Genomic DNA, 27,734 nt, shown 5'->3' with positions numbered 1-27,734 from the left:
CGAAGGTTTCATAACAGCATTTGCTGTTTAAATGTTTGAGCTTTCACAATATTTCTTATTTTTAACTAATACAGTGTTCTGTGGGTATTCTGTATTTTTTGCCTAATTTTTTTACTCCTTTCACAATTTACTTTTCACTCTGTATTAAAATAGTACCCTCAAGATCACAAGGACATCATTTTGTTTTTCATACACCATCAAATCTCAAAGCAGCTCCATCTTCACTGTTGAGCAACACACAGAGGAACTTGCTAAGACCGCCTCTCTTCTACTAGCTCGCCTATTACCTCGCCTTGGCTTCTGTGATAGCTGATATTCTAGCTGATCTCCTGGGTCTTGGGAAATGTTTCTCTATGATTTCTGCATTTATCTCATTCTTCTACTATTTAAAGGTAGCCATTCTCCCTGAATAAGTCTCACACTCATCTTTACTATCTATAAATGTGAGCCTTTGATGGCCTTAACTATGTTTAACTGTAGCTTCCCCATGTAGAGAAATCACAATTCTGTCTTCAGGCATTAGCTCTTCTGTGTCAACTGTTAACTCGACACCTCCATAGGTGCCTATAGAGTATCAAATTCAACAATCAGCAAGATCAGCACTTACTATGTTCTGTATCTTAGACTCCTCTTTTCCCTCCTTCTCAATGTCTAAGTGACTCACCAAATTCAATCCCAGTAGGCTCCGTTGGCAACCTTACTGTTACTAATCTGACAGTTCTTCATCAACCCTCACATTAACTGTTACAACCTTTTCCCATCTTTCACCATACTGATCCAGCTGAGAAACCACTGCCAATTTAGCTGCCTCAAGTAGTTGTGAAAATGTCATTCTCTAGTCAAACCTCCAGAGATTCCCTGTCTTATTGACAGCAACATGTATTTCCAACCAACACTCTCTTCTTTCATATGACATAACAGCCAAGTAGTTATAAGCACTAGCTAAACACAGCCTTGCTTCATCCTTCCTGTCTTCAGATGCCTATTAAAATATCACAAGATTTAACTCCTGGCTCAAACATCACTTCCTCCATAAACCCCACCACAAACTCTGCTCACAGAAGCCAAAGTCTCCTCCATTCTATGTCACTGTTTCCTACTCTACACTGCCTTGCAGATGCTCTGCACATCTTTCTTTCCTAGAAATAAAATACAAGGTTTGAGGATCTTCTTGTGCTTATTGAAAAAATTGTTTTGAAGTCATATTTTAATAATATTCATATACTTTGAGAATTTTATTGTATCATATACTTCCTTTATGTTATATATATGTATGTGTACATGCATAAATGTGCATTAAGTTTCACATTTTATAAAAATAAACAAGTGAGCCAAAGTTTAAGAATTTTGAAGTGAGCCAGTAGGGAATATGAGCAGAGAAGCCCTTTTTACACTAGTGCATTGAAAAGCTATCTTTTTCCATTACTGAAAGCTGACTGTCTCCAGCTCATTCTCACCTCCCAATGCTCTCCTTTAAAGAAGTTTACTTTACACTCAAGTATCCACCTAGCCACTTGTCCCATCAAAAATTTTACAGTGCAAAAAGTTGGAATAAATGGGAAATGCCCTTCCTTGTCTGACTAACCTCTAGTATATGCCTAGAGAATCTCCTTAGACAATTTCCTTGACTACCCCAGCTAAGCAACCCACATTGGAAGAAGAAGTAAAGAGAAAGCTAAAATCAGAACTAACTTCAAAGTACTAAGAGAATGGCCAGCCCAGGCTGTGGAAATCACAGCAAAGACAAAGTAACGGAAGCTGGATGACTCCACGACTTAGAGAGCCTTCCTATAAGCTTTTTTAAAAAGAATTCCTGAAATTTCTACCTCAAATTAGGCCCCATTTGCTCTCAAGTGTTTACTTCTAACAACAGCTCCAAGGCTGTACATCCCCATAAAATTAATAAAGCTAATCAATATGTTGATTCACTTAACATAGAAGTCTCCTTGAGTGTAAAGATAGCTACTTAAAGTATGATTAATTAAATTTAAAAGTAACTGCCAGTGTCATTTGTTCATTTTATTCAACTTCATGTTTACAAACTTTAAGCTAAGCATTTCCCATTAAAAAATAATTTTAAAATTTCTATTTAATCAGCTACTCACATTACTCATGCAAAGGAGCAGTTTGCTTATAAAAATGCTACTTTTTATTATTACTTGTTTGAAATAAGCAAAAATTAATATTTGATACTGAAACTGACCAAATACCAAAATAAAATTTAAAAAATCATTTTTTAAATAATTATTAATGACTGTAACAGAAAAACAAGTTAAAGTTATTTAGACAAACATCTCCCACACATTTTTAAATGACAAGATCAGGGCAGAGGTGCAGGTCAACAAGCCTCTGAAGAGGCCAAGGCAGGAGTGCTGCTTGAGCTCAGGAGCTTGGAGCCCACCTGGGTAACAAAGTGAGATATTGCCACACAAATACAAAAAAGGAATAATGTATATGTAAAATAAAATACCAAGATATGCTCCTGCATATTGACCAACTATTTTAAGCATATCAAAAGACAATAAATATAAAAATCAAACAAAAAATTGTTTTAATAAGTAGAATAACTACAAACTCTACAAGTTTTCCATGAAAGCTTAGTAACACAATTGAAATGTAAATTTTAAATCATTTAAAAAAAAAAAAAAAAAAAAAAACTAAAGTAAGGCACTATCAGCCCTCCCTACAAACCAGCAATTTTCAAAAGACTATGAGCAAAAACAGAATGATAGACTTGTTCGGTCAAATTTTCTTTCTAAATCCCAAGGGTCATCACTAATCAATTAAGAAAACTGATTCATAAAGCAATCATCATTCTGCATAGGTATCAACCTGTGACCATCCTCCTTCGAAAACACTTTACTAGCTAATGACCAGATGAGTCACCATGCTGGGAACTAAGATTCTTTGTCACTAAGATATCTAGTGCAGCCTACTCTCAGGATACAAATTTGAAATTTTCATTAGACAAGTTGTTATCTACTATACCAATTTATAACAAAGAATAAGTCATTTGTATGTCATTCCTTGGATTAGGGATGTATGAAATTCTCTCAAACATTAATGATAATTATTTCAGGATTTATCACATTAAAAGAAATGATAGATATTATGCATATAATATATGATAACAATTATTCCAATTTTTAAAATTTGTTCATATAAAAGCCAAATTTATACAAAAGAATAAAAATAATTAGAAACTACTGTTTTATTTTGTTTAGTTCTCTATGTGCCTTGGTGTTTATTTCTGCAAGTGACTTCCTATCTCTTCCTCATTTCTTCCTACTTCAATACCTGTTGTTGTGTTCTGTCTGAACAACTCAGCAGAGGGCAGAAATTATTCAGATCCATCCACCAAATTACTCACCAGACTCTGGGACACTGACAATGTGTCAATACTGACAATGTGAACAACTCTTGCCTAAGGAGTATTTCTTTATACAATTACTTAATAAGTTTTGTGTTGCTATATTTTAAAGTACCAGTTCTCTCATTTATTATGTATGTTGCTTTATTTGACTCTATTTAAAAAGTACATTTAACTTATAAATTCATGGGGAAAGACCTAATAAGCATTCTGTGTAAGAAAGAAGCAGCACCTCTTTCTGGGAAATGGTGAAGGGGGAATTCTTTTACAATGGCAATATCAGGGCTGGAGAGAAGGTCAGCAGCTAACAACACTGGCTGTTCTTCCAGAGGTCCTAGGTTGGATTCCCAGCATCCCATGACAGCCCACAACCACTTCTAACTCCAGTTCAGGAGATCCAATGCCCTTTTCTGACATCTTCAGGCACCAAGCACACACATAGTGAACAGACCTATACATGAAGGAAAAACACCCATAGACATAAATAAGTAAAATAAGTTTGTTCTATTTTATTTTGTTTTTTAATACAGCAGTCTACCATATGTTCTCTGAGAATTGATGGTTGATCTAAAGGCTGATCTTTTGTGTGTGTGTGTGTGTGTGTGTGTGTGTGTGTGTGTGTGTGTTGTCTCTTATTTTTAGTGACAACAGGTTTCCAAATGTCTTGGTCCATGTCAGAAACTTTTTCTCAGATTACAAGAAAGAACCAACAACGTAAATCTGCTGAATGATACACACTGTTCTGAATGTGACTAGCAGAAGAAATGTGTTAAAAGTTACAAAAGTTTGAATTCTAAAAACAGACTGGACTGGTGGCCATAAGTTCCTGGGATGACTGTAATCAAAAGACACACAGGCTCCATTAGATAGCATTGGTCTTGATGTTTGCATGGATTTACAGGATGGCAATAGGGCTAATAAGTGAATGCCATACATCTCAATATCACTGAGAACAAATTTCAAATACTCTTATCACAAAGATTATATTATACCATGTATCAGCTACAGTGATCAATTTTGTAGATGGATGTAACTTGTAATGATATAAGGATAATAAGCAGATTCCTACTCTACCAGAGGCCATGACATATAAGGAACCCCAAGTAAGACACCGCCCATCACCTGCTAAAACCCCTTAAGCTCTGCCCAGCAGTTCCCAACAGCACCTCCTCACCTGGGCTCCATATCCCAGTTCACAACTCAAGGCAGAAGACACCCAGTCTACTGGAGGCCACACTGATAGTAAATACCCCAGGTACCTGGAACTCAGAGACCACACCAGTATCCAGAACCCCAGAGGCCACACTAGTTAACAGAAACTCAGAAACAAAGTGAGCACCCAAAACCCCAGAAGCCAAGCAGGCCACCAAAACATCAGCAGAAACACACTACTGGACCTGAAGACTCACTAGTCACCAAAACCACTAGTCACTCAGGCCAGAAGACCAGAGAGGAAACAGAAAGCAAGGGGTGAAAACATCTAAAAAGCATCCATCCCACAAAGACTCAGAAATCAGCACTTAAACTGATAATAACCCCAAACCCAGATGACTAGAGGCCAGTGCAAGAACACAATAAACAACATCCAGGGCATTATGCCACCATCAGAGCCCAACTATCCTCCTATTACAAGCCTTGGATATTTCAGCACATCAGAAGCACAAGGAAATGACCTTAAGTCCAATCTTGTGAAGATGACAGAGGCACTTGAGGAAATGAACAAAGCCCTTAAAGAATCCAGGAAAACACATACAGAATAAAAGTATTCAAGAACTGAAAATGGAACTAGAAGCAACAAAGAAAACACAAACTGAGGGAATCCTGGAGATGGAAAATATGGGCAAGCAAACAGGAACTACAAACACAAGTATCACCAACAGACTGCAAGAGATGGAAGAGAGAATCTTGGGAGTAGAATATAAGGATAGATGAAATTGATAATAGTGGTTAAAGAAAATGTTAAATCTAAAAAGTTCCTGACACAAAACATCCAGGAAATCAGGGACAATGGGAAAAGACCAAACAAACCTAAGAAAAATAAGAATAGAAGGAGAAGATTCCCAGCTCAAAGGCCCAGAAAATACCTTCAACAAAATCATAGAAAAAAAACTTTCCTAACCTAAAGGAGATGACTAAAAAAGTACAAGAAGCTTACAGAACACCAAATAGATTGGACCAGAAAAGGAAGACCCTCTGCCACATAATAATAAAACCACTAAATGTATAAAACAAAGTAAGAATATTAAAAGCTGCAAGAGAAAAAAGGCCAAGTAACATATAAAGGCAGACCTATTAGAATTATAACTAATTTCTTGTCAAAGGAGACATTAAGGTCAGAAGGACCTAGACAGATGTCTTGCAGACTCTAAGAGACTACAGATGCCAGCCCAGACTACTATGCCCAGCAAAACTTTCAATCACAATAGATGGAGAAAACAAGATATTCCACAACAAAGTCAAATTTAAACAATATCTATCTGCAAATTCATCACTACAGGAGGTGCTAGAAGGAAAACTACAACCTAAGGAGGTTAACTTCACCAATGAAATCACAGGAAATAAATAATCTCACACCAGCAAAATCAAAAGAAAGGAATCTCTCTCTCCCTCTCCCTCTCTCTGTCTCTGTCTCTCTCACACACACATACACACACACACACACACACACACACACACACACACACACACACTACCTCCACCACCACCAACAACAAATTAACAATCATTGGTTATTAACCTCCCTCAATATCAATTCCCCAGTAAAAAGATACAGGCTAACAGAACGGATAAACGGATACAAAAACAGGATCCATCCTTCTGGAGCATACAAGAAACACAACTAAACATCAAAGACAGACATTACCTAAGAGTAAAGGGTTGGAAAAAGATTTTCCAAGCAAATGGATGCAAGAAGCAAGCTGGTGCAGTGATTCTAATACCTAACAAATTACACTTCCAACCAAAATTAATCAAAAGTGATGGGGAAGGACACTTCACACTCACCAAGGGAAAAATCCATGAAGATGACATTTCAATTCTGAACATCTATGCCCCAAATGCAAGGACTCCCACATTTGGAAAACAAACATTACTAAAGCTTAAATCACACATGAAATCCCACATATTAATAGTGAGAAACTTCAACAACCCACTCTCACCACTGGACAGATCACCCAGACAGAAACTAAACAGAGACATATTGGAACTAACAGATATTATGACTCAAATGGACCTAACAGATAGCTACACAACATTTTATCCAAACACAAAAGAATATACCTTCTTCTCAACACCTCACAGAACCTTCTCCAAACTTTTACATGATCACATACTCAGTCACAAAGCAAGTCTAAAGAAACATAAAAAAAAAAAAAAATTGAAATAACTCCCTGTATCTTATCAGACCACCAGGATTAAAGCTGGATTTTTAACAACAATAGAAACAACAAAAACACCTACAAAGTCATGGAAACTGAACAACTCTCTACTGAATGATCACTGGGTCAAGGAATAAAGAAAGAAAGAAATTAAAGGCTTCCTAGAATTTAATGAAAATGAATGCACAACATACCAAAATTTATGGAACATAATGAAAGTGGTGCTAAGAAGAAATTTCATAAAGAAATTAGGTAGATCTTATACTAACAGCATTACTCATTATTAACAGGCATTCAGAAACTCAGTAGTCATAACTCAACACGAACAGATCTCATAACTTAACAGCACACATGGAAGCTCTAGAACAAACAGAGGCAGACAGCAGGAAATAATCACACTCAGGACTAAAATCAATAAAATAGAAACAAAGAGAACAATACAACGAGTCAATGAAATAAAGAATTGGTCCTTTGAGAAAATCAACAAAATAGACAAACCTTTATCCAAGCTAACTAAAAAGCAAAGAGAGAACATCCAAACCAACAAAATCAGAAATAAAGGGGGACATGACAATAGGCACTCAGGAAATCCAAAAATCATCAGTTCATACTTCAAAATTGGAAAATCCAAAAGAAATGGACAAATTTCTTGATACATTCCACTTGCCAAAGTTTAATGAAGATTAGATAAATAATTTAAATGCACCTATAACCTCTAAGGAATAGAAGCAGTCATTAAAAGTCTCCCAACCAAAAAAGATCAGGGCCAGACAGTTTTAGCACAGAATTCTACTAGACTTTCAAAGAAGAGCTAATACTAAGACTCCTCAAATTATTCCACGAAGTAGAAACAGAAGGAACACTGCCAGATTCATTTTATGAGGCTAGTCACCCCAATACCAAACCACACAAAGACTCAACAAATAAAGAGAATTACAGACCAATATCCCTCATAAATATTGATGAAAAACACTTAAATACTTGCGAACCAAATCCAAAAAGATATCAAAAAAGATCATCCACCATGATCAAGTAGGCCTCATCCCAGACATGCAGGGATGGATCAACATAGAAAAAACAGTCAAGGTAATCCACCATATAAACAAACTGAAAGAAAAAAAAACAAAAGCAAAAACAAAAAAACACATGATCATTTCATTTGATGCTGAAAAAAACCTCTAACAAAATCCAGCACCCCTTCATGATAAAAGACTTAGAGAGATCAGGGATACAAGGAACAAACCTAAACACAATAAAGGCGATATATAGAAAGCCAAGAGCCAATATCAAACTAAATGGAGAGAAACAAAGCAATTCTACTAAAATCAAGGACAAGATAAGGTTGTCCACTCTCTCCGTATCTATTCAATATAATACTTAAAGTTTTAGCTAGAGCAATAAGACAACAAAAGGAGATCAAGGGGATAGAAATTAGGAATGAAGTCAAAGTCTCACTATTTGCAGATGATATGATAGTATACATAAGTGACTCCAAAAATTCTACCAGGGCACTCCTACAACTGATAAAGACCTTTAGTCAAGTGGCAGGATACAAAATAAAATTTAAAAAAAGTAGCTCTCTTATACACAAACAATAAATAGGCTGAGCAAGAAATTAGGGAAACAACAGTCTTCACAATAGCCACAAATAATATAAAAACTATTCTAATCAAGCAAGTGAAAGACATGTATTGCAAGAATTTCAAGTTTTTCAAGAAAGAAATTGAAGAAGATATCAGAAGGTGGAAAGATTGCCTATGTTCAGGGATCGATAGAATTAACACAGTAAAAATGGCCATCTTACCAAAAGAAATCTAAGATTCAATGTAATCTCAATCAAAATTTGAACATACAATTCTTTACAGACCTTAAAAGAACAATACTCAACTTCATGTGGAAAAACAAAATATCCAGATAGCTAAAATAATCCTGTACAATAAAAGAACTTCTGGAGGTATCACCATCTCTGATTTCAAGCTCTATTACAGAGCAATAGTAATAAAAAAAAACATGGTATTGACATAAAAATAGACAAGTGGATCAATAGAATTGAATTGAAGACCTAGACATAAATCTACACATCTATGCACACCTAATGTTTGACAAAGAAGCCCAAATTATACAACAGAAAAAAGAAAGCATCTCTAACAAATGGTACTGGTATAACTTTATGTCAGTGTAGAAGAATGCAAATACATCCATATCTATCACCCTGCACAAAACTCAAGTCCAAGTGGATCAAAGACCTCAAAATAAAACCAGATACACCAAACTTAAAAAAGAGAAAGTGGGGAATAGCCTTGAACACAATGGTGTAGGAGACAACTTCCTGAACAGAACACAAATAGCACAGGCACTAAGATTGATAATTAAATTAGAACCTCATAAAACTGAAAAGCTTCTGTAAGGCAAAGGACACCATCAACACAACAAATCAGCAGCCTACAGAATGGGAAAATATCTTCACCACCCCAAATCAGACAGAGGGCTAATTTCCAAAATATATAAAGAACTCAAGAAACTAGGCATCAAAAAACAAATAATCCAATAAAAAAAATGGGGTACAGATCTAAACAGAGAATTTTCAACAGAGAAACCTCAAATCACCAAGAAGCATGTAAAGAAATGTTCAACATCCTCTGCCATGAGGGAAATGTAAATCAAAACAACTCAGATTCTATCTTAAACTTGTCAGAATGGCTAAGACTAAAAACCAAGTGACAGCTCATTCTGGATAGGATGTAGAGCAAGGGGAACACTCCTTCATTGCTGGTGCCAGTGCAAACTTGTGCAGCCAGTTTGAAAATCAATACAGTGGCATCTCAGAAAATTATGAATTGATCTACTGCAAGACCCAGCTATACTACTCTTGGGAATACACCCAAAGGATGTTCCATCATACCACAAGGACACTTGCTCAGCTATGTTCATAGCAGCCTTTATTCACAACCCTCCAGAAACTAGAAACCACCTAGATGTCCCAAAACCAAAGAATGGATAAATTGTGGTACATTTACACAATGAAGTATTACTTAGATATTAAAAATAATGACATCAAGAAATTCAGGCAAATGGATAGAACTAGAAAAAAAAATCATCCTGAGGGAGGTAACCCAGACCCAGAAAGACAAACATAGTATACAGTCACTCATACGTAGATATTAGCTGCAGAGTAAAAGATAATCCACAGCCCCCAGAGATGCTAAGTAACAAAGAAGATTCAAGGAGGGGAAAATATGAATCTCCCTGGGAAGGGGAAATAGAATCAACATCATGGGTAAAGTAGAAGGTTGTGGGGGACAGGAACAGGAGGAATCAGGTTTGGGGAGATGGAGGTAGAGAGTACTAGGAGAGACAACTGGAATTGGGAGGCATCTCCAGGACAAACTAGAAACCTAGTGCAATGGAAATTCTTGGGAATCTGTGAGGGTGACCCTAGCTAAGACTCCTAGTAATGAGGGATATAGAGCCTGAATTAGCCATTTCCTGTAACTAGGCAGGACTTCCAGTGGGGGAATTGGGACACCAACCAAGCCACATAACCTTCAACCTACAATTTATCCTGCCTATAAGACATGCTGTGATAAAGATGGCACAGAAGTGTGGGAGTGATCAACCAATGACTGGTCCAGCTTGAGATCCATGCCACAAGAGAAAGCCCACTCCTGATACTGCCTGGAGGGCTAGGACCCAGAGGCTGGATAGCCTAGAGACTTGGTACAGAACCAAACATGATGGAAAAAAATCAGTGAAATGATTCCTGATGATGTTCTGCTATACTCATAGATTGTTACCTAGCTCAATTGTCATCAGAGAGGCTTCATCCAGCAACTGATGGAAAGGGATGCAAACCCATAGCCAAACATTAGGCAGACCTTAGGCAATCCTACAGAATAGGGGGAGGAAGGATTGTAGGAGCCAGAGGGGTCAAGGAAACCACATGAAAACACACAGAATCAACTAACCTGGATTCATAGGGGTTTACAGAGACTGAACTGACAACCAGGGAACCTGCAAGGGACTGATCAAGGCACTCTGCATATGTTGGTCTTATTGTGAGACTCCTAACAGTGGAAGCAGGCAGTGTCTCTGGCTCTTTTGCTGGCTTTTGGGACCCTTTTCCTCATGCTGAGTTGCCCCGTCCAATCTTCAACTTGGTATGCTATGTTTGGGTCTATACATGGGAGGCCTGCTTTCCTCTTAATAGAAAAGGAGGAGGAGTGGATGGGGTGAGGGCAGAGGAAAGGTGGGGAGAGCTGAGAGTACAGGAAGGAGGGGAAACTGCAGTTTGGTTGTAAAATAAATAAATAATAATAAACAATAAGAATGGTGAAATTAAGAAGGTAAAATACAAGTAAGCAGATAAAGAGGGTGCATGGATTCACTGAGGTCAAACACACTCATTCTAAAAACTGCCATTGCCTCTATCTCCTGAGCATCAGAACTTTAAGTGAGGAAAGAATCCTGCATCACAACCCTCCCCAGCAGTGGAGCTGGGCATACAAGATTGGAGACATACATTAAACTCTTTAATGGCAGGCCAGCCTGGTCTGCATCATGATTTGGTTTTGAGCCCAGATAACTAACCTCTTTCTCCTGTGTGTCACATCTATGTACAGTCTGAAAGCTCCTATTACACAATATCAACTTGATATTATTATACAATATCAACTGTGGTAAGTACTTGGCACATGAGAAATAACTCAGTCTTACCTCTTTCTCATGCATTCGAGAAAGAAAATGATCATCGTGAAGACTGGTAGACTTTTTCAGGTTGACCTTTGGAGTTATCTGTAGAAGCAGTAAGAGTTATTTAAAATTTCCCAGGACTAGTTTATCAACTTTTTTAAAGTAAACTAATAAAGTCTCAGAAATTCATTTCAAAATAAGGTTAGCTTTGGAGAAAAAAGTGACTCATTCACTTCTAAGCAACAGGACTAAAATTACTATTACCCTTCCTAATGTGGAACTAAATTTTTTTATATTTTAAAAACTTCATTTTATTTAAAGATACGTGTCCCTAGAAAAAGTCCAGTGAAATCATCACTTACCAGAGAAACTGGAAGAGGCTTCTGTCTCAGGTACCGAGGATTTTCTATCTGAAATATTACAAATAAAGACATTACTCCTGGAGTTGTTTGAATAAAGTACATTTTTCTATGTGAAAATGTCTTCTGTATATCTTAATATTTAGTTCATTTTCTATAGTACCACACATACATTTCAGTGAACTTCCTTTCTGTGTCTAAATGCACCTTCATGGCCCTCTACCTCAATGCCCACTCTCATCGAAGGCTCTTTACTTCACATTTCACATTTCCAAAATCTGATGGCTATGTTACCAGAACTTGTGTTCATCGCCTGTTTGTTTATACCTCCCAAACCCTCTAAGTATACATGTATTCATTCTTTAAATCTCCATTTAGTAACCACACCCCCAGGCATACTAGAGATCCGACTCTAACTGTAACTCATAGCATAAATGAGGACATGAAAGTCCTTTGAGATGCTCCCTAAAGCTATCTTCTCAGCTTCACTATTCCCCAACTTACTCCACATTCCAGGGGCACCAAAAAACTTGTTTCACCTTGCAAGCACTACCTGCTAAATGCTGCAATCATTCTCCCACCTTCTTCAAGACTCACTGAGTCAGAATGAGGTCCTCAGGAAAATTAAACCCAACCAGGCTAGTGCTACCCTGGATGCTCACCTCTTTTTATGACCTAGCACCCATTTTTTCAAAAAAATGTGAGTCCCCAAAACAAAGACAGTGATTGCCACATCCACCAGTCTATTCCGAACCCCCAATCCAGTGCCCAACAATATTCTTAGTAAAAGAAGGGAGAGAGGGAACTACATTTGGTCCCACCTCTCAGCAGCTCCTAAGCATCCTGGCTTCACATTCATGGCCCTTACCTAATACCTTGAGTGCTCAGCCCTATGTTTCCACACACATCTTTGGGCAGACTAAGTACAAGGATAGTGTCTTCTCAGCTTTGTAGGTCTGTCATCTAATACACATTTAATGCCTTTCAATCAAGCATTTCTTGAATTGCTTTATGATAAATTCTTTATGATTTCTATACCAACTATTTCATTTACAAATAAAATAAAAATTAAGTCATTATCAGAAAAGTCTAATTTCTTCATGTCATAAGCTCACAGCCTACTACACCAATAACCACAAAACAAACAAGAACATTACGACTCCAAAGAAGAAAACGGTTCTTACACTGGATTACACAGTTAAGATTAAGAGACAAGCTTTGTCAAATATAGCTTATTCTATCTTCCAAAATCCTAGCCAGTTTTCAAAAAGCTAATTTTTATTTAATTTTGAAGATATTACACTCAATTTGACACAAAAGGCAAAGATAAAGAATCAATTAAAGAAAATGGAGGGACTAAACTTAAAAAACAGAATTTAAAATAGCAAAGGAGTCTAGCAGAACACAAGACAGTATCTGAGGAATTACATGCATTTTAGTTCCTAGAACAGGAAAATATGCACATGGTTTTCTTCACCTAGAGACTAGATCCCATAAAGGTACTGGAAACCATCTGAATTTAAATGTCTCTCCTTGTCCTGCACATAGACCAACAATAGAACCAAATAAAAACACCTATCTATCAGCAGTACCTACATCCCAGTGAAGAGAAAGTGAATAGCAATTCCAAGATCCACATAAAAGTAGCTAAATAAAGATCCCAAACCTCAACCAAATTAGCACAAAGTACAAAGTCACCACGACTGTATGTTTGGCAACACTACAGACTGGCTGCATGGAAGTCTGACTTCAATGCTCAGGATGCAAAGCATTACTAACTAGAAGATACGTGAATCACAACAGTGCATTTACTAAGTAAGGTTGAAGCACTGTGCCTGAGAAGGGGGTGCCGAACTGTACACACACAGCTCTTTAAATACAGGTAGCAAGCTCTAGGAAGTAACAAAGTACATTCAAAAATATCTGTTGTCTGAAAGTACATTGTGAAAAGGAAGTTAGCATTCTTCATTTGGGGAACACAGAAAGTGAGTTCTTCAAAGACACACACACCAACGAACACACTCAACTCCAACTCATAAACTGAAATAAATATAAGAAGAAACAGGAAGAGTAAAAACAAGTCTCAAAGATGCTTAAGCTCTAATTAAGTTTAGATTTAAAACCAAAGGCTAAGGAAACCATCTGTGACTTATTTTTGCTCAGCTCTCCATTTATAAGTAGGACACAAAATATTGGTCTAGTTAATTACAATACAGCATTTCAGCTATACAGAAGTCTTATTCCACCCCCTTCATTTTTAAAAGCATTAAATAAAGAAGTGAAAGGTTTCTATTATTATGAATTATTTTTTCAAATTTATGAATAAAGCAAAAGTCTATTCTAATTCATAAAAACAGTGAAAATGGTAACAATATTCCATTGTTCTTATTTATAATACACTGAGTTTGGGAAATATTCAAAGAAAAGCATGTTCTTGAGTCTATTTAGGGAAAATAAGCAATCTATTTTCTGATTTTGTAACAACAGCCAGATGTGCTTTGAAGTTGACTACTCCCACTTTGCAATCCGCAGGCAGCATGGACTTGGATGGAGCAATGTGTAAACAGTCTTAAGGCTGACTTCTTTCATGTTTTTTCAGAAAACCTCCTCCTCTCAAAATACATCAAGAACAAATGCCACAAAAAAAGAATGTCTAGCATGGAAGCTACAGCACAGTCATGTGAAACATTGATGGAGATGAAAATACATAGAAGGCAAAGCCCCAAATAACTAGATTCCAACAGCACAAGTCCACCAGGCATCTGCACATTTGTTTCAAAAGCAAACAGAATAGCAATAATAAAATATATAATAATTTATGCTAGGGATTAATACAGATATATGAATGCTCTCTAATGAAAACTGATTTTTGATGTCTTATTTCATTTAGTTTTTTTAGTAGGCACACTGGATTACAAATTAGTTTTTTGTTGGTTTATATTTTGAAATTATTCATGTTTTGGCTCAACTTCCATAAGAAAATACCTTCTAATGGACTAATAGTCAGTTAGAGGAGTTTTGTTTCCAGAAAAATTAAAAAGTACTTTATCAGATATACAAACTTTAGAGGTAAAGACATTGTCAATGATATATTACCAGGAACACCAACTAAAATAACTTTTTAAAATTGTAATATAGGAAAACTCTTCACAGGGTGAAGAGAACTGCGAAGAGGATTCATCTTTCAATATCTAGTCAACTGTGCTTCAAGAGTATATCTTATCTATAGCTTAGAAACCAATGTTGGGGGCCAGTGAGATGGCTCAGTGGGTGAAGAGGCCTCCTGCCAAATCTGATGGCCTGACTGCAGTCCCTGGGCCTACATAACAGAAGGAGAGAACCAACTCCCACAAGTTATCTACGGACTTCTGTAAGTATGTGTGCACGTGCCAGTGCATGTGCACGTACACACGTGCACACACACACACACACACACACACACGCATACATACACACAAGCACACAAAGAACATTATTTTTCCACAGAAATAATTCTACATGTGAAGACTGATTCACTAGTTTACCCAAAATATTTCAGCTATCATTTAACAGGCTTAAGCAACATATACACACATACAAACACACCATCTAGTACCACAAGAAAAAGGGAAAAAAGGCCAAATGAACAGAACACAAGCAGGAAACACTGTTGTATGCTGCCCATGAGATAAACTATACCATGGTGTGTCAAGAAAGAACGTTTCATCTATTGGTTCTGATGGCCTAAGGTTCAGTTTTGGTTTTGTTTTACCTGGTTAGGTTTTTTGTTGTTTTGTTTTTTTCTTGAGGTTAAGGAACAGATCATTAGTGGATCTTTGATTCTCAGCACCACTTTAAACACAGCACAGAACTTTTATGACTGTTCACTATTACTCATTAATATTTGCCTTTGGTTTTAATTATTTTAAAGAGCTATTTGATATTGATAGGTTTTGTATCTTGATTTTGATTTTCAGGTAGAAACATGAAAAGGAAACTATACTCTTAGTGGTAATTTCTAGTCTTATTGAAATAATCATTTATTAAAAATGTATTTATTTCCTAATCAGATCCACTTTATAAATATCCAAGGCCATACAAAAATAAACTCACAAGCAAAACATTTTTTCCTTGGCCTCTGTTCTGTAACCATATTTCTTCTCATTTTTAGAAACTGTCATCTCCTTTTTAAGATCAACTACCAGCTATAATAATTTCTCCAATCTCAAATCTAGTTCCGTTTTTTGTGTTTTAAACTTTACTTATTGACTTCTGTGTGTGTGGGGATGTACACACCAGATTGTGGGTGTGGAAATCAGAGGGCAACTATGGAGAGTTGGTTCTCTCCTTCTGTGATGAGGGTTCTGGGGATGGAACTCAGGGCATGAAGCTTGACAAGTGCCCTTATCCAAAAAGTCATCTTAACAGCTCTTGATTTTTGTTGTTTTGTTTTGTTTTTTTATTAAAGACAGAGTCATTCTATAGGCTGGGCTAGCCTCAAAGTCATAGCAATCCTCCTGCCTATTATTTGCAAATGCCGGGATTACATGTTGCTTTACATGCCTGGCTATTTCATGACTTCTTTCAAAAGATAACTCAAAGTGAATGATGATTTTTAAAAGAAAAAATTCTACGTGAACATACAAAAATTAGTTGTCCTGAAAGGCTTCCAGGTTTTTCAGGCATAAGTAAAAATATGAAAAGTACATGCATAGGTCAGGAACACAAATGACTTATTTTATTTTTCTTCAAATAATAAATAAAAAGACAAGAGATTGCCCCATTGCTGACTGTTCATTATACACTTCAGAAAATATTTAGTCAAATTTTGTGGGTGAAGACTCACTCTATAGTTCTTTGGTTTTAGCAAATCCATTCAATGGTACTGTCTTAGTCTGCCTTCTATTGCTGTGATAAACACCATGATGAAAAGCAGCTGAAGGAGGAAAGGGCTTATTCACCCTTATTATTGTGGTCCATCAGGAAGAAAGTTGGGGCAGTGTGGTGTTATATCGTGTACCCTAATAAAATTTGACCAAAGATCAGAGAACAGAACAAACTAGATTAAACAGAGCCAGGCAGTGGTGGCACACACCTTTAATCCTAGCACTCAGGAGGCAGAGATCCAGATGGATCTCTGTGAGTTGAAAGCCACTCTGGATTACATGAGATTGATTCAGTTTAGGAGAAAAACAGAGCTGGGCAGTGGTGGCACACACCTTTAATCCCAGTACTTAGGCATCACATGCCTTTTGCCTTTAATCCCAGCACTTAAGATCTCATGCCCTTGCTACCAGTATTGGAGAAGCACAAATGCCTTTCATCCCAACACTAGGAAGGAAGAGGAGTGGAGAAAGGTATATGAGACGTGAGGAGATAGGAACTAAAGTTTTTCGACTGAGAGCCTTTTTGGCTGGAGGCCTTTTCTACTGAGGCTCAGCCCCTTTTTGGCTGGACCCCTTTTGCCTCAGGACTCAGAGACATTCAGTCAGAGGATTTGTAGAGTTGGCAAGGCGAGAAGCAGCTGTGGCTTGTTCCTTTGTCTCTCTGATCTTTCAGCATTTACCCCAATATTTGGCTCTGGGTTTTTTATAATAAGACCATTTAGGAATTTGAGCAATAGGGCAAGAACACGAAACAGGAACCTAGAGGCAGAAACTGATGAAGAGGCCATGGAGGAGTGTTGCTTTACTGGCTTATTCTCCATGGTCTACTCAGCCTACTTTCTTATACTAGCCAGAACCACCTGCTCAGGGATGGCACTGCTCACAGAGGGCTAAGCCCTCCCACATCAATCATTAATCAGCCAATTGATGAAGACATGCTCTCAGCTGAGATTCCTTCTTCTTCAATGACTCTTGCTTGTGTCAAATTGACAAAAAAACAAAAACAACCAGCACAGAAATAATCAGTAATTTAAAATCCAAAGAATAATTTTAAAAGTTTGTATATACTTGAAGTTACTCTTTAAAATCTACAGAGTACTATTCTGGCCTCTAGCCTAGTAAGAAATTTTTGTTTCTGCTATATAATTCCAATTAAAATTAGCATCTTTTCAGTTTCTGAAGACTTTAGTATCTTTCATTCTGCATAATGTTCCTGAAAATCATCCACTTTTTTGTATGGCCTGATAACAGTTCTTTGTATCACTGAGGCAAACTCCATTGTATGTATACACATACCATCTTTTCATCCATTCTACACTTAGAAGTATTTAGAGTCCTTTGCATTTTAGTCAATTATAAAATAAAGAGAGGCTATTACAAATACTTGTATGAATGTTTGGTTTGAGTAGACACATTCATCTTACTTAAATCAACCCTCAGTGTGAGATTCCTGGATTATATGCTAAATGTTTTATTTCCTTTAAAAGTTGTCCAGCTTTGGAAAGTAATATTTTGCACTTCCAGTAGAAAGAAGTATGTTCCAGTTGCTCCTCATCCTCATCAGCACTTAGCACTGTCAACTGTTTGATAAAACCATTTAACAGACATCTAGTTGTATCTCTTTATAGCATCCTTTGCCTTTCTTTTCATTAGGCTTCCTTAGCAAGAATTCTTCATTCATTCTGAATAAAATTCTTCATCAAATGTGAGCTCTACAGATTATTTCCGTGTTGTCTGGTTTTGATACTAACACTGGCCACACAATGTGATTGGAGATGACACTACTATCTTGGTGAAAGGCTGTGATGGTCATTACTTCTCCCTTAACTGCTTCTTTAGATGCATCAGACAAATCATCTATGACTGGAGTTTCCTTCATGGAAGATTTTTAACTACAAGTTCATGGCATTTAATAGCTATAGAACTATTCAGATTTCTCTTTTTAGTGAGTTTGGTTTGCTGAAGGACTCTGTCCCTTTTATCTACAGTCAAATTTATGCCCTCGGAGGTATCTGCAGTAATTCCTTATTTGACTTTGAACATCTATAGGTTCTGTAGTCTATCTCCTCTTTCAGTACTAATATTAGCAAGCTTTCTTTTTTTCACCAAATTTGAAATTTTTCAGGCATTATGTTTTCAAATATATTCATGATCCTTTTCCACTCTCTTCTCATTCTAGTACCTCCATTATGCCTATGTTATACTAATATATTTAAAGGCATCCCATAGCCGGGCGGTGGCAGCGCATGCCTGTAATCCCAGCACTCGGGAGACAGAGGCAGGTGGATCTCTGTGAGTTTGAGGCCAGCCTGGCCTACAAAGCAAGTTCCAGGACAGCCTCCAAAGCTACAGAGAAACTCTGTCTCAAAAAACAAAAACAAAACAAAAATAAAAAATAAAAAAATAAAGGCATCCCATATTCTCTGAAACAATGTTTATTTTTTCTTTAATCATTTCTTTCTGTTTTACAGATTAAATTCCATGTAATATATATATATATATATATATATATTTTTTACTGAGAGTCTATTCCCATTTGATGGTGATAACTTCATTCTTTACTTCTTTACATATGGTTTGCCCCTTTTCTTTGAATATATTTATAATGGCTGCTTTGAAATCAATTAAAACTGGCCTCTAGGTCCCTAAGTGATTTCTGCTGCCTGACTTTTTCCCAATGTCCAGGTCACTCATTGGTAATTCTTTGTGTGTATGGCTTGTATGTTTTCTTGAAAACTATACATTTTACAATATAGCAACTACAGATTCTGACCCCTCTGTCCAGAAGCAATTGCTGTTGCTTACTTGTTTAATGATTTCATAGCTTAGTTGGACTATTTTTGTATAGTTTGTTTCACTCACAGTGTAAAGACTTGGTGTCACTCTTCAGTAGGTACAATATTGGTCACACACATAATCAGCTTTGAATGCCATTGGTTTTAGCAGAGCTATCTCTATTTGGATGTTTCCTTTCCTTGTATTTCTGCTAAACTGGATATTAGGTTCAGTTTACCATCAAAATCTCCATTGTTTCCTTGGGCTTTGTTAGGCTTGACCTTCTCTACACAATTTCCAAAACACTGAGTCCTTGGTGAGAACTGACCTCACTGTTCTGGACTGCCTGGGTCCTGAACTAGATCTCTGGGCCATTATGGGCACCATGGAGATGCAGTACCTCTAGTCTTCTTGGGTTGCCACCATTGATATGCAATCTGCACTATGAACGGAAGGCTATGTTCTACGAATGGGGGCTGAGTAACAAAAGGCATCCATACCCCATCACTCAGCTACATTCACCAGAAGCTTACCCTTTTAACTCAGACTTCAAATGACTACAAAACCAAATGGCAGCATACCGTTCCCTAGAACATACAATATCTCCAGATTTGAAATTGAGGGAAAGGAAGAGAGAGAATTACTATCTTCTTGGTCACACCCAGTGAGGATGTGACTTCTATAATGCTGAGCTACAGTGACAGGAGAGAATAATAGTAAGTCATGGCCTAAGTGCCACAGCGTTTTGCTGTTCTTAATAAGCTATAATTGGTTTTCTTGAATAAGCATGTAATCGTTTGCTCTGTGCCCTTAGGATGATTTCCAGATATTATTACTATTTCTTATCAATTGTGCTGCTTAGCAAGAGAGCAAGTCTCTACAGTTCTGAATGCTGCTAATTCAAGGGATAAGACTCCTCTACCTTCTTTTATGTCATAAGCATTCTATGCTGTTAATTTTCCATGAAGACCTACTTTAACTGGATCCCACAAATTCTGATTTGCCACTGTTTATTAAGTTAAAATATTTTCTAATTACTTCTGAAATTTTCAGAAATATATTAAATTGATAAGTATTTATGGAATTTCCAAGTATGTACTTGTTTTTAAGACATAGTACAATATAGCCCAGGCTAGGTTCAAACTCATGATCTAGCTGAGGATGGACTTGAACTCTTCACTCTCTTGGCTTTGCCTCCTCAGTGCTGGTGTTGTAGTCATGCACCATCATGCCCAGTTTTATGCTTTGGTGATAACTAAACCTAGGTGTGACCAAGAAGACTGGAGTTCTCTCTCCTCTCAGTTTCTAATCAAGAGTTATATGGATACTAGTCAATAGCTCTAGCTACTGAGTGGCTTGAGCCAACACCATTTCTGTTATTGGTCTTTAGTTTGATTTCTTTATCTGAGGGGTTATAATTACAATCATTATCGTCAGGTTGTAAGACTAAAAAATGTTGACAAGGATGGTTTGTTTCTCAGTGGACAACTGGCAGGTTTTAGAGCCACTACAAGTTCTATTACCCCTTCCGTGGAAAACAGTTCTGAGCCCAGTTCTATTGTCCATGTCCCTACAAAGCTATCATAGATGTACCATCCAGTGTAGCAAGAATCTTAAATGGTCTTATTAATAAAATCAAACCTGAGGCCAGTTATTGGGGTGAATGCTGGAAGATCAGATAAGCAGAACAAGTCACAGCTACCTCACCTCGCCAGTTCCTCAGCTGATCCTGGAAGGCTCTGCGTCCTCATCTAGAATGGGTCTCAGCTGAACTGCTGCTAGAAGCCTGAAAGCTTAACCAGCCAAATGCTTAACCAGCTCTAGTTCCTGGTCCCCACGCCTTATATACCTTTCTTCTTTCTGACATTCCTTCCTGGGATTAAAGGCATGAGTCACCATGCTTGGCTGTATCCTTGAACAGATGGATTTCTGCCTCTAGAATGCTAGAATTAAAGGTGTATGTGCCACCATTTTCTAGCCTCTGTATCTAGTGGCTGTCTGTTCTCTGACCCCAGATAAATTTACTAGGGTGCACAATATTTTGAGGAACACAATACCACCACAATCCAGGGCTACAGCAATAGTTTGAGTCATAATTCAATTCTCTAAAATTTTACTATGATATTTCTGAATGGGTTCCTAATAAAGGCACTGTGGCAAAAGGTCAACATGTGTGTTGTTTTATACACACACACATCTCCCCGCTTTCTCAGATCACCCCACACATTAGCACTGAACATTTCCTTTTCAGTCCCATAGGCCAAAATGCTGAGCTCCCTCCAAGTCTGTGTCTCCTAGAATATCATACAGCCCCATTGACTGAGCACTCCAGAGCCAAGTGATGAGAGAAAATACAAGGGGACTACATGGAGCCTGCATGGCAGTCTTCTTTGTGCAACAGAGGTACTGTTCTCTGGCTTTGTACTGACAGACAGGCCCAATCCATTGCACTGTACCACAACAGAGTTTCAGGCTGGACTCGGGATAAGGCTAGGAAAAGAAAGGACGGAGGGAGATTAGGAGGGAGGAGGAGGAGGAGGGAGGGAGGGAGGCAGCATTCCCACTGGCTCTCCTTGTCTACTTCCTAGACTTCTGGCTGAAAAGATGGGTTTTTCTGTGGATTTTAACCATCTAAGACTACTACACAATTCCCCAATTTTTCCTGCCCTGGAGTCAAAGCTAGGAGTTAAAAGAGAAAAGCAAATATGCAGACAGGCACCAAGGAAACAGCCTGCTAGATAAGTCATGCCTGTGTTCCTCTCCCATTGGCCTGCTTTGTTTACTATTCAGCATCCCCAGGCAGCTTCCTCCATATTCTGTCTGGAGTTGTCAGTTACAGGAGCTAGGCTGCAAGAGATTTATTTCGTTGTGGAGTGAAACGGAAGTTTATACTCACTTTTAAAAGGAATTAATGTTAGTTTCTCAAATAAAACTCTGAATATAGTTTCACTTCCCAAATGCAGGCTTGGGAAAATGCTATAAATATTTTTATGGTGGTGTTTGCTTTTATGAGTAAAAACTATTTAATATAAAAATTAGAAAACATAAAATGTTAGGAAAACAATCACTCATATTTTTCCACATAGAAATTATCTTAATATTGTGAGTACATATTTCCAGGCAGTTTTAAACCTTCAGGGAATTAATCTTCCCAAAATGTTAAATTTTTTTGAATAAATGCCCCTAGAACTCCCATTAAGATGACTTGTCCTACTCACAAAATCTGATATTTTTATTCATGCAGGAAATATCACAGGAAAAAAGAGAAGTCCAATATACCAACATGTTCAACTTGGTTTCTCCCCATGATTAAGACATAAGATGAAAATGAGTTTCTAACATAAATAAAAAAGTATTAGATTGCCCAGATAAAATTGTATGAAGTAGCTGAACTGGTGTGGCCTGTGGTGAACAGTATCGCAGCTCAAGGCGCTCTATGAACCAATGTCAGGCACTTTCTCAATCCCTTCAGGGAGATTACTGGAGGGAGGGTACACAAAGGACAAAGAAGAGAAAGCCTGAAAGAAATGGGAGGAAACAGGAGAAAGACAAATCTAAATGAATGGTCTCAAATATTATCAGTTCGATCCCAATGTAAGAATGACTAATACATTTTAAGGTAAAATTGATCTCCCTACAAAGAGTTATTTTTCTTTTAAACAAACAGTAATGACCACGATTTTGGTGCTGCAACTCAAAACCTTCATGTAGTGGAATTTTTTCATTCTGTCAGCATAGTAATGTTTCCATGTACTTGTTTCTATCCATAGAAAACAGGAAAAGGGATGACAGTACCTGCTAATTTGTTTATGATAGTAACTGCAATTGGTTGTTACAGTTACTCTACTTATTAAAGAAAATTCATAAACACATTCTAGAAACCCGTAAGAAAATATTTATTGGAACTAAAGAGTTTGTTCAGCAGTTAAGAGCACTAGCTGCTCTTCCAGAGGACCTGGGTTCAATTCCTAGCAGCCACAGCGTCACTCACAACTGCCTGTAATGATGAAGCAGCTTGCTTTATCTGACTTTATTTGTATTTCTCTATCTGCTTTATTTGGATGCTATTGCTATGATGGCAGTTTGTTTTCTCCTCTCTGAGTGGTACTGGGAACTAAAAGGATGCTCATTAATAAGACCTTTAATTAAAACTCGAAGACCTATCCATTCCCACAGATATACAAAAGAAACTCAGAAGTGTAAGTCAGATGAAATAGTAAGAAACCTGATTCCACTAGAAGTTCACAGATTTTTAATAACTGGATCCAAAGATGTTGGAATGGATGGAATGCTTAAGAACTCAAAGCTAATTTGAAGAATGAGCAAGTTCAATGAGGATTCAAATAAACAGATGATAAAGCACAGAAGTAAGTTAAAGATCAGGGCAGAAATTTAACAGCATGGACAAGAAATCAGAAAGGAGATACAAACTCTGAAAGGCAAACTTAGACATGAAAAGGTCAATATAAAATCAAACAGAACTCCATGAAGAACATCACCATTACACTGACCAGGCAGAAAAGAGAATGTCAAGAACTTACAATGAGGTTATACAAGCATTATACTCAGATAACAATCAAGGAAGAACTAAGCAGTCACTGCAAAAAAAAAAAAAAAAAAAAAACAAAAAAAAACAAAAAAAAAAAACCTAATGGTTTAAAGGTGAAATATTTTTTAAATGAGAGATAAAACTTTCATTACTACTTTTAAAAAATCTCTACTTCAAGTATATACTAGAAAAAATTAACATATTCTGAAAAAAGAAAGCATATTTTGAGAAAAAAATGTATTTAACGAATTCTAGAAAATCCAAATTCTAGAACAATCCAACATCAGAAGGAAGAAGGTACCCACAATGGTGGCAGTGGTGGCAATGTCAAGAATGCAGCCTTACCTCACAGCACACATCAACTCTAGCTGCAAGCTGCTCCTTCAGAGAACAAAGAAAGAAAACTATCCAGACAAGCACAGATGAAACTGGATGATGAAATGAAAACCAACCCCAAGCTTTTTACTAACGTTAGAGTTCCCCACTCTGACCTAGAGACACAGGTTAGCCTGGCTAACGCAGATGCACTATAAGTCTGTAAGAATGTAAAGCCTTTCTATGTTACAGGATTGGTAAATCTGTTGAATAACAAAACAGCAAAACAAATTCCCAAGCAGGACTAGTTTTAAAGCATTACATTAAAATATTTTAGATATTAAAAAAAATTCTTACGTGAAAGATTTAATTTTCTGGACAGTTAAATAATCACAAAGGAAGGAAGGTACTAAGAAATGTGCATCCAAAGCTTCAAAAGGCTCAGAGCAAAGGCGAGTTGGAAAGAAAAGCACCAGGGTTTCATTTCCTTCTTTGATGTTGCTCTCTAGCAGAGGCCATCTGTCTTTCTGTGGAGTTTCCTGTGCTCTCCCATGCTGGCAACAGGACTTCCCTCCAACAGCAACATCCCCTACACCTTCAAACATGACATGTTCTCTTTCGGGCTTACTGTCCTCCCGCCTGACAATTCCACTTACCCTTTCTCTCTAACTAGCCTGTTCCCAAAATTAATAGGAGAACCACATTGCCTTCATTTCACATCCTGTTCCCACCCTTCTAACTGTCCACCCAGGACAGACACCCTCTCCATCTCCATCTGTCCCATTATTCTCTGTAGTCCCTAAAAAATAGAGCTACTCTTGCCTCTTGGCACAGCTCCACTACAGTGAGTCCAAAAGGTGCCTGCAGCCTTTGAATTTCATGAGCTCCAGGCCTTTAATTCTACAATTAATCTTACCATCTCTTCAAACTTGGACAGTCTAAAAATTAAGTTTTAAAATAAGTTCCTCTACCTCTGACAGTCAATTAACTGGCCAAGCAAGCCAACACTTCCATTTCTCAGTCAGTCAGTCACTGAACAGCTTTACCCTTCCACAGCTTTCCTTCCTGCCCTTCCCATTCAGCAGCAGCCACACTGACACACACTGCACTCTCAACACATAGAGGGTGATCAGTCTGCTTTCTTTGTGTCTACTCACATCTAGTATAGCCTTCATAACGTCATTAACAAACTTTGCCTAAAGCATTTTGTTAAAGACTAGGATGAGTGAGAAATAGATAATTTGTTAGCTGGCTGAAACTGCCACAAATCTTCTGAATGATAACCAAGTTTTAATGTAACCTAAGTAACAAAATATGAATGCAACAATTCTGGTCAAGAACTTATATTAGCAACAAACTGAGAACAACTTGGCTATCCAGTAAAAGCAGAATACTTCACTTTTAGACTCCATATACAAAAGAAAAAATAATTCTTATAAATTTAGATAAAATTCAAAGCTGTAAGTCATACAGAATTTATCCAATTTTATTTAAATTTTGAATGTTATAAAGTCATATAGAAGAAAAGAAAGATTTAGTCAGGTCAAATATCTCTTATGTGGTATGTACAGAATCAGAAGTGTTTCAAATTTGGAATATTTTCATAAACTTTACCAACATTTAATCCAAAAATCAAAAATTCAAAATGTTCTAAATTCTTAAATGTTGTGAGTGCCAATGATACTCAAAGATTCCATCTGAAGAACATTTAGATTTTAGATTTTCAGATATATTTCAGGGCCTCACCTGTATAACAATGTTAATCTCTGTGCTAACATTTTGCAACAACTTTATTCCTCTGATTTTCATATCTTTAAATTTTTAAATTCTTTTTATTCTTACAGTTCTGGGATATAAATTCTTAAGTGGAAGAAGCATAATGAAAATCATTTGAAATCCTTTTTAATGTCCTCAAAGCAAATGAACAGCATATATGAAAAATAGGATATGAAAGGAGAAAGAAAACCTCCAGGTCTCATAACCTGAAATCCAAAAGGAAGCTTCTCAGCCAGCATGACAGAGCACACCTTTATCTCAACACTCGCTATGCAGAGGAAGAAAGATTACCCAGGAGTTTGAGACCAGCCTCAGCTCCATAGTGTGTTCAAAGCCAGCCAAAGCTATATAACGAGACTGTCTCAAAGAACAAAACAGTAAAGTCTCAACTTCACACCTAATCCAGTCCAGCCTATCAACACTAACTACCCAATCCCTAGATAATAATAACTAGGGACAATCCCATATAGCCAGTTTGGTTCACTTACACCAACAAATCTTTTTCACATTTATTGTTGCCTTAAATTCCTCCTGCCCACCTAGGCAAACACTTGCACCCTTTGTGAGAAGGGCCATCAGGCAGAGAAGGAATGCCAAGGAGGCCCTCTGTTTCCCAGGTGCCATGTGGGCACATAAATGCCAGTCTGCAGACAGCCCTGGAATAAGCGCTCTTTACAAATGACATGGGCACTACAAGGCAGCTGCTCACAGACTGTCACTGTACACCTGTCTCCTTCCTAACTTCTAGGCCAAGCTAGCCCTACTCCTTACCCATGGTAGCTGCCAAGATCTCCAGCTTGCCTTGCCTGCCCGTTCAGGGTTCCTTTTCCCTCTTGGACTCCAATTAATCATCCTCTGGTTCCCTTCTGGGTCAATTCTTAAATTTTGTTTTGTTTTGTTTTTTGTTTTTCAAGACAGGGTTTCTCTGTGTAGCTTTGCGCCTTTCCTGGAACTCACTCTGTAGACCAGACTGGCCTCAAACTCACAGAGATCTGCCTGCCTCTGCCTCCCGAGTGCTGGGATTAAAGGTGTGTGCCACCACCACCTGGCCAATTCTTAAATTCTTTATCTACTAAACCAAGAACCTGGAAAAGAAACCTATGTCCATGGTTACATTTGTACACAAAAATCTCTGTCCATCATGGCAACTCATTCATGAAGTTTCCTTGAGTTTTTATTTTAATCTGAATGACTTTCTTCATGTTCTCTCATTCTCTTCTTTCCCTCTACCACAGCACATTCACAAGCCACATAACAACATCATGAACAATAAATTACTTGTAAAATGATGCTTCCATATTATAGCACTGAAAAATTCCCATCAGTGAAGTGATATCATAGGCATCATACCTTTCATTCACCTCTTTACAAAAAAAGGAAGGAAGGAAAGAAAGAAACAAAGACTTTTTTTTTTTTTGAGTTGTCCTATTAAGCCATCAGTGCCCTCATACATCTTGCTTTACTGCATCTCTTGATAAGGTCATGAGGGTGACACTCAGTGGTTAACCTATACAATCTAGGTTCGTGTATACACAGCGAGGAAATCACCGATGATATGGAATGTAGGATGTTAAGTGACATGCAAACCTACTGTACTTTGTGTATAATTTAGTTTGGTATTTTTGTGATATATCATCTTCAATTACTATTTAGCTATTT

At 37.3% G+C, this 27,734-nt stretch overlaps 1 protein-coding gene across 1 annotated transcript in view; it reads right to left on the bottom strand.

Annotated features, from left to right (window-relative positions):
* Cep112 (centrosomal protein 112) overlaps positions 1-27,734 on the bottom strand; it is a 385,003-nt gene that overhangs the window by 315,040 nt on the left and 42,229 nt on the right. Inside the window, exons 8-9 of the mRNA XM_036195322.1 lie at positions 11,799-11,846; positions 11,461-11,538 (exon numbers count right to left, since the gene is read on the bottom strand). Of these exons, the coding sequence (XP_036051215.1) occupies positions 11,461-11,538; positions 11,799-11,846 (126 nt within the window). The remainder of the gene's footprint in view (positions 1-11,460; positions 11,539-11,798; positions 11,847-27,734) is intronic.

The sequence above is a fragment of the Onychomys torridus genome, chromosome 8, assembly GCF_903995425.1.
Source record: "Onychomys torridus chromosome 8, mOncTor1.1, whole genome shotgun sequence".
In the NCBI taxonomy this organism is placed as follows: Eukaryota; Metazoa; Chordata; class Mammalia; order Rodentia; family Cricetidae; genus Onychomys; species Onychomys torridus.
The sequence above is the reverse complement of the archived record's forward strand: the minus strand, read 5'-3'. Positions and strand labels throughout refer to the sequence as shown.